Source organism: Triticum aestivum, chromosome 6B (genome assembly GCF_018294505.1).
Source record: "Triticum aestivum cultivar Chinese Spring chromosome 6B, IWGSC CS RefSeq v2.1, whole genome shotgun sequence".
In the NCBI taxonomy this organism is placed as follows: domain Eukaryota; kingdom Viridiplantae; phylum Streptophyta; class Magnoliopsida; order Poales; family Poaceae; genus Triticum; species Triticum aestivum.
Genome location: NC_057810.1, coordinates 514942515 through 514951014, shown reverse-complemented (window position 1 = coordinate 514951014; position 8500 = coordinate 514942515). Strand labels below are relative to the sequence as shown.

At 43.9% G+C, this 8500-nt stretch overlaps 1 protein-coding gene across 1 annotated transcript; it reads right to left on the bottom strand.

Moving 5' to 3' along the window:
- Positions 1–842: 842 nt before the first annotated feature.
- Positions 843–7087, bottom strand: LOC123137736 (3-isopropylmalate dehydratase small subunit 1). The gene is made up of 2 exons (XM_044557584.1): positions 6241–7087; positions 843–1169 (listed from the first exon to the last, which is right to left on the bottom strand). Exon 1 carries the CDS (start codon positions 6989–6991, stop codon positions 6248–6250), a length of 744 nt encoding a protein of 247 aa, XP_044413519.1. The 5' UTR covers positions 6992–7087; the 3' UTR covers positions 843–1169; positions 6241–6247.
- Positions 7088–8500: the final 1413 nt, after the last annotated feature.

Here is an 8500-nt window from a genome sequence, read left to right as displayed (position 1 = left end):
AAAGGAGGGGGCGGGCATTGAAGACCTGACGGGGGAGACGCCACACGGATCCAGACCTGCTGGCCCTCAGTTGGCTTCTTCCTCCCATCCTCCCAACAGCCACTTCCGCTGGATCGGTCCGCCGCCTCCCGCGTCGAAGCAGATCACAGACCGAAACCGCCGCCGCCGCCGCCTTCTCCCACCCACTCCTCCCTCGAGGCAACGACGTTGGTGTGGCTGCATGCTCTCCCGCTGGTGACACTCATGCCGGCCAGTTACATGGGAGAGAGGTCGCATGTGTGAACTTCAAACCAGAGGGGTGTGGCGGCGGAGGCGGAAGGAGAGGGTTTTGAGGAAACGAGAGAGGTCAAATCCGGAGCCGCTTTTACCTTCGCAGGGAAGGAAAGGATCCATCGCAAATTTAGCCTAGATTGCGAGCACGTAGGTCCAGCGCCGACGTGGCGCCGACGTTGCTAGCACAGAGCGTTCAGCCTTGATGCGTACTCCCTCCGTCCCATAATTTAAGATGTTTTTTGACACTAGTGTAGCTTATTGTGTTTGATTATACTCAAATATAGACAAGCGGTTTACAATCAGAGGAGAAATAAACTCTCCCAAAACAAGGCTATATGCATATTTACAGAGTACTCCCTCCGTTCCGAATTACTTATCTTGAAAATAGATGTATCTAAAACTAAAATACGTCTAGATACATCAATTTTCGCGACAAGTAATTCCGAACGGAGGGAGTAGTAATCTTATACAATATCCAATGAACAATCCCCTTCCTCAATACGAGTGTGATCGAAAGACAAAAGCAAGTGGATTTTCCTTTTCTCACTGATGAATAGGAACACCAAAAGTAACTGAATACAATCCACCACTGCAATCAATAAACATAAGCCAGTGCTTGAGTACACTTTTTATTTTTTTTGAACAGGAAGTACACTTAACTTGACATCAAAGATAACAGGTGCAAAGAAAACTATTACATGGGTGTAACATTCAATACAACAAAGTTCAGACCCTCGAACCTAGTATTACTGGTACAAGCCAATGCGAAAGTAGCAGCAAAACTGCTGGACAATCACACCTCACCTCCGGAGAGAGGTGCGACAACTCTTATTCATAAACCAGTCTTACATGCCACCCGCAAGGCCTCAACTAATCTGACGGCAGATAAAGCTTACCTGGAGATCAATGTCACATTGTTAGCATCACATAAATATGATACACATCGGTACGACTATGAGGAAGAACTTGGTCATAAAATCTGGAGTCTGCAGTTCAGTGTCTAGTGCCATTATATTAATATGATACGACAGTAAATGCTTATCATTCTAGCTACGAAAACATGCTCCTATAATTAAGAAATGAAAGTTCAAGCCAATTTAAATGAAACTGAAATACACGCTAAGTTTCTTCAAACGGCTGAATCACTTGATAATTTAAAGCTCAAACAAATAACCAAGTATCAATGTTTGCCCGAACAGTCGGTCATTGGTGATGTTAACCCAAAGTTAAACAACTGCTTGATAAGAGCAATTATGACTCGTGACTAATTTGTAGCTTTCGGTGGGATATCAAACCCCTGCAATTTCATATACAACTAACAATTTTGAGCTATGCCTTGCATCAATTTTAGCCGATGTTGATAGTTGTATTTGCTCAAGCCAGGTCAAGTAAACTCTGAACATCAGGACAATAAAAAAATCTCATGAAGGCTGTGGATTACCTAACCAACTTTTCTCTGCTTTCGCAGCTATTTCCAACAGCACATTATAAAATAAGAGTTCAACACAGCACAGTTCAGCAACCGCAAACTGAGCCTTAGTATATGTGGCGATCCGGTAGATCTGGAGTCTCTGTTTTTACCGTGCTATTCCCTAGATCAATCACTGCATGCACAGTTCGAATATGAAATATCAAAACACATGCCATTTATTACATCGCAAACACAAATCCTCCAGCTAAGTTGAGTGAAGACTCTCGAACCTAACCTATTATTCCATTTCACGCATCGTTCTCCACAACATAGTGGGAGAGTGAGTAAATTGAATGTACTCACAGGTTAATACCAGAGGAGATAACAGAGATGCAATACGAGCTTAGGGGCATGTCCTATGTAGGCTTCTAGAATTTATTTTTGTGTATAAAGCCCATTTGACCAATAATCCTTGGAAATAACTTATATAGTTTCCAAAATACAATATCAAGTAGTCTAGGGCCAATGTACAATCTTCCAACTAACCTATATATGAGAGCCGTAATGAATTATAGGGTCACAAAACATCCAGCATGAGTTAATAACAAGTATACATCATGAGTTCACAAGTGTACTACCAAAACATTTTCATTTTGAGATCCTCCAGCTCTTCCAGACTTACTATAGCTCAAAATGCTTGTAACCAGGGCATGACTAATCAACTAGATTGACACTCAGCAAAGGTTCTACACTTACCCCACATGACAGTCAATCCTTAGCAACGGGGTCTTTCCTGATTACCATTTACTTGTATTAAATCCGCTCGCAGCTATGGAACATCAGCCTCTCCGAATGGCAATACAGGGTTTACCGCTAATTATTTGATCGAAGCCAGAGCCCATATAAAATGTGGCTGTACGATAAGCTTTTGGGTTCTATCGAAACATCAATCGATCTGTTTTCTACCCTGGGTAGCAGTCCCCACTAATTCCTGAGCCTGCACCCGCTTCCCGTCTGCAACTCTTGTCAACGCTCCGCCTCCGCCTGAAGAAAACATGATTTTCTTAGGACAGAGTGGTAGGTCAGGAGCATTGACAAGAGCTACAGGTCGGAAACCAGTGCAGACTCAGGAACTCGTGAAGACCGCCACCAAGGGTCAAAAAGATCAACAATGTTTCAATGGAGCCCCAAAGGTTATCGTACAACCACAAGCCATATGGGCTCTAGCTTGTTCAAATACATAGCAGGAAACCCTGGGCTAAGGCCATTCAGAGGCCAATGTTACATAGTTGTGGGCGGATCTACTACAAAAGATTGATTGTATCATGTGGGAAAAGTGTACACCTCTGCAAAGTGTGAATCAAGGCAATTAGCCGTGACCCCAGTTACATGCATTTTGAGCTATTACGTCTAGAACAGATAGATGATCCTTCCAACTAACCTATATATGAGAGCCCTAATGGATTATAGGGTCCCAAAACATTCAGCATAAGTTAATAACAAGTATACAACATTGAGTTCACAAGTGTACTACCAAAATATTTTTATTTTGAAAACAAAACAAAGAAGATCCTCCAGCTCTTCTAGACTTACTATAGCTCAAAATGCTTGTAACCAGGGCATGACTAATCAACTAGATTGACAACCAATCCTTCATGACAGGGTCTTTCCTGATCAGCATATACTTATATTAGATCTGCCCGCAGCCATGAAATATCGGCCTCTCCGAATGGCAATACTTAAGTAAGGGTTTACTGCTAATTATTTGACCTAAGCCAGAGTCCATATAAATGTGGATGTAAGATAAGCTTTTGGGTTCTACCGAAACATAAATCGATCTCTTTTTTTACCCTGGGTAGCGGTCCCCACCAATTCCTGAGCCTGCAGCCGCTTCCTGCTGCAACTCTTGTCAACACACCGCCTAAAGAAAAACATGATTTTCTCAGGACAGACTGGTAGGTCGGGAGCGTTGACAAGAGATACAAGCCAAAAACAAGTGCAGACTCAAGAACTCGTGAGGACCGCCACCGAGGGTCAAAAAGATCAACAATGTTTCAATGGAGCCCCAAAGGTTACCGTACAACCACATGCCATCTGGGCTCTTGCTTGTTCAAGTACATAGCAGGAAAACCCTTACTTAGGTAAGGCGAGAGGCCAATGTTACATAGTTGCTGGCGGATCGAGTACATAGGGTGCTACTTTCGAAAGACCTCGCCATGATCTTATCACGGGCGCAAGTGTACCAACACAGAAGATTGATTGTGTCATGTGGGGAAAATGCACACCTCTGCAAAGTGTGATCAAGGCAATTAGCCGTGACCTGATTACAGACATTTTGAGCTATTGGGTATAGAACAGATAGATGATCTTCTCTCATCTTGTTTTCAAACTTAAAAATGTCTTGGGGAACACTTGGGCTCAAGTAGCACAATTGTAATGAAATCATGTTTAAAGCATGTGCATCAAGCTACATAGTTGATGTGAACCCAATATGGGTAGGTTAGTTAGAAGATTGTCCATCAAGCCCTGCGCTCTTTAATAAAGTACCTAAAAAACAGAGATAAGTAATTTCCAAGAAAATTTATTATTGGTACTTCAAATCTGCCTCTACACAAAAAAGAAATCCTAGAAGCCTACATAGGACATCAAGCATGTATTGCTCTTTCCTGGTATAACTTATGACTTATGAGTACAATCAATGTACTCACCACGCTACGTTTTATGTACGAAATCCGACCTTGAAAAGGATTAACACTTAGGGTCGCAAGTCTTCACTCAACTTGTGTGGGTTGATGGACTCCCTTATCTTATTTGTGTTGAACTTTTCATTGTTGAACTGGCTTTCAGGCGGTGTGTGTAATAATGTACTCCGGATCTTATGTTTGCAATGTAATAACTAATAAATGACATGTGTTTTGATATTTCATCTTCAAACTTTGCCTGCTAGCGACTGATCTAAGGTCTAGCACAGTAAACACAGAGACTCCGAATCCTATCAGGTCCAGGTCTCCACATGATGATTTGCCTATTTTTCCATTTAGCTAACCAACTTCTATCTGCTTTTGTGGTTATTTTCCCTCAACAGATTATAAAATAAGTTTAGCAAAGTACAGTTCAGCAACCACAAACTAAGCCCAAGTATCAAATAACCATCTGATTTTTATACTGAACAAACAAATAAATTTGATAGACCTACAGCTCCTAATAACCTCATTATGCGTTGTTGCTGATCCTACCACAACATGCCAGGTAAATAGAAACGGAGGCGATTGCAACTCATGCTTGGCACTTGGAGTGTCATGGCACTACAATGTGAGGGCTTGCGGTGTACAATGGATGCCAAAAGCAAATGAACCGGGAGCCAAATCACAATTGAGGGGTAAGGTGAGTTGTGGCCTAAGGGCATGTTTGGTTGGCATCCACTTCACCACACTTTTCTGCCACAAGTGTGGCAATTGTTTGGTTGTACAGTTATGGCATGCCACACTTCTTTTAATCACATACCTCACTTGTAAATTGTCAATGAATTAGTTGCTAGCCAACTTCTGCGACAAGTGTGGCGACCAATTTGGCCGCCACAAAAACTGTGGCATGCTGTGGCACAAAAGTGCGGCAAAGTCCAGAGAGTAACCAAACATGCACAAAAAATACAAAATTGCCACCGAGGAGCAAACAAAAATAAACCAGGAGACATGATCGAGTTAGATGAGGATATGAGCGAATCAGCGGGTGAATTGATTTTTTTTCCTTTTTGAGGGAAATGGTTTGAGTTGAGTTAATCTGGCCGGGAGGAGAAAGCAGAACTTGAGAAAACAGTGGGGGGCAAGGTAGGAGGCACACCCCAAAAGCGCCAGTGAGGCTGTAGGCTTCTAGGTTTATGTCCATTGCTACTTGAATTCCCCAGGATTAAGGATGAGGGTGCAGATTTACTATGGGATGCTGATCCCAGGATTTTTGGCTGTAGGAGCATGTAAACAGTTATCACATCCACATGATATGTTTGATCGATGGATGGGTTATTTAGGTATATTTTGGGAAGAACAAAGATAATGAGGTTAAATGAATATTCAAAACTGATGCAGAAATTGAACCTTTCACAACTCAGATTGACTTCATATACGACAACAACTAAGCCTTTAGTCCCAAACAAGTTGGGGTAGGCAGAGGTGAAACCCATAAGATCTCGCGACCAACAAAACAACATAGCATCAGATTGACTTCAATAAATAACCTTTTGAATTTAACTTTTCAAGTAAGTTATTCCATTCTAGCGCAATCAAAATAAATGAGTGCTAAATTGGCTCATCTGACAATCACCTGCCTAGGATTCTTGATCCACCGTTCAATAATTTCCTACATGGACCATTGGGGTTACTGACCCTCTTTGGTGCAAAATAGGCATCATCTTATAATCCTAGTTCTGGCAGAAAACTGATGTTCGTCTAAATATGTAATAATCTCAGGTTCGCATCATAGTAACACACAAAGCACAGCACCAATTCGAATCAACAATGTTGAAAACCCTGTGGCTTAAAATGGGGTAGAAGAAGACTCACTTTTTGTTCACGCAGATTTGGACGCAATCATTCCAGTCTTCCGAGCATAAGCGAAGATCCCCCCGGCCTCAATAACCGGGCCTGCATCACCAATAGGCTTCAGCTTGTACTGCTTGCCGGATGTGTGGTTAATCAAGACCGAGTTATCGAGGTCCACTGTGACCACATCCCCGGTCTTGCACTCCTTGCTGGCACCGCTGTCCGCGAGCTCCAGGGGGTACACCTCCCCTGTAGCCACGGAATTGCGGAAGAAGATGCGGGCGTAGCCCTCGGCCACAACTGCGCGCGCGCCGGCGGCTCCGAGCGCGACGGGCGCGTGCTCGCGGGAGGAGCCGCACCCGAAGTTGGCGCCGCCGATGATGACGGCGTAGCGGGACGACTCCTCGCCTGGGGCCACGAAGGGAATCGGGTAGGCCGCGGAGGGGAGGCCCACGAAGGCGAAGGAGCCAAGCTTGCGGTACTCGTCGGGCTTGGACGGCACCAGGGTCAGGTGCTCGGCCGGGATGATCTGGTCGGTGTCGATGTTGTCCCCGACGACGAAGCACTCGCCGTGGAACGCGGCGGACGACGGCGAGTCGCCCGTGGCGGCGGCCGCGGTTAGGGGCCGAGCGCGGTGGCATCTCAGCGAGACGGTGGCGTGGTGGCGGGGGGCGGCCTGAATGCGGGCTCTGGTGGGCGCTCTGCCGGGGGCTAGCGCCGCCGTCACCGTCGCCGCATCCGTCAACGATAAAAGAGGGGCCGCCGTCGTCATGGTGGCAAGTCCGTGTGGTGGAGACTGCAGAGGCGAGGCACTGCAACGAACTAGGGCCGGCGGCGTCCTTTCGTTTTGCGGTCTGCCTCTTCAGAGATGCGGCGAGGGCTCTAAAAAACTCTCGTTTCGTAAGGGCCACGAAACGTTAGCCTGTCGGCCCATCATTGTGTTCTGGGCTATAGGACTATTTGGATGTTGGGCTGGATCTTTTTTGATTAGGCTTCGTTTCGGTTTTTTTAAAGACAGGCTTCATTTCGGCTTAAAAACAAGCAAGTATACGGTACAAAAATTTCAATTAGACTTGCGAGAGCAATTAACTAAAGGTTAGTCCTCATCATGTGACACATGTGGTAAGCAATCTAAACTATTAAAAACAAAACACTAAAGGTTAGCCCTAGCAGGAACCACAAGGGTCCTTTTTTGGGCTGAGAGCACGCCAAGTGATGCATCCAGCCGACACCACATATCGCATGTTGGACGCTCTCTTTGGGTTTTCTGTTTTTCATGTGTCTTCTGGTTTTTAATGGGTTTTTTTTTTTGGCTTTTTGGTCTATCCCTGATTTTTCCTACGTTTTGAAGAAAAAATGTTTTCTTTAGGTTTCTTTTTCTAAGCACAGCTGTGATGCTCGGCAAATAAATATGTTTGTGTGCTTGTCGTGGGAGCACATATTTGCTTCCACGAGGAGCGCAATTATGCTTCCAAAAAGGAGAAAAAATATGTGCTTTCATGAGAAGCACAAGTTTGCTTCTCGTAGAAGCACAGATTTGCATCCGTGAGAAGCACTTCTCGAAAAGGAAAAAAAATATATGTTTTCACATTCACGAGAATCACAATAATACTTCTTGTGAATCGCGAGAAGCACGACTGTGTTTTTTGGAAAAAAAAATGTGCTTCTCCAAAGGGGGAAAGGTAAAAAACGCAATTGTGCTTCTTGGCTCTTTTTTTCATTTTTTTCATTATCCAGTTTTATCATTAGTTGATTTTTTTTGTTTTCGTTTTTGTTACCGGATTTTTTTGTTTTTAGTTTCCAACATGAAAAAAAAGTTCATTGAAACCTATTAACATGGTATCTAGTTTTAAAAATCTCGACGCAACAGTCCAATAGTGAAAACAGTTTAGGATTTGAATGCATGGTTCAAGAGATAAAACGTTTTGAATAAACGAATATACAAAGAAAGGAAAAATACTCAGGTTGCGACAAGAGACGCACACGAAGTAAGCCACTTTGTTTGCGCCTGAGAAGATGATGTTGGCCTTTGCAAGGGGTACCCCTTAACTAGTAATTTTCATATACTTGCGTGTTTGGCTTTGGACAAGGGTATATAAGACTAGGCTAGGGTTTAAAGTGATAACTCTGTCTTTTCTATCAAAAAACTTCTGATCAATTCATCGAACATTATGCCAGTACAAAGAACACTAGAAGTAACCGAAAATGCATCCCTAGGGACAACTATAAGCACTGAAGTGAGATGAAGGCCCGCCACCGTCATCCCCTCGTGAAGCCGAGC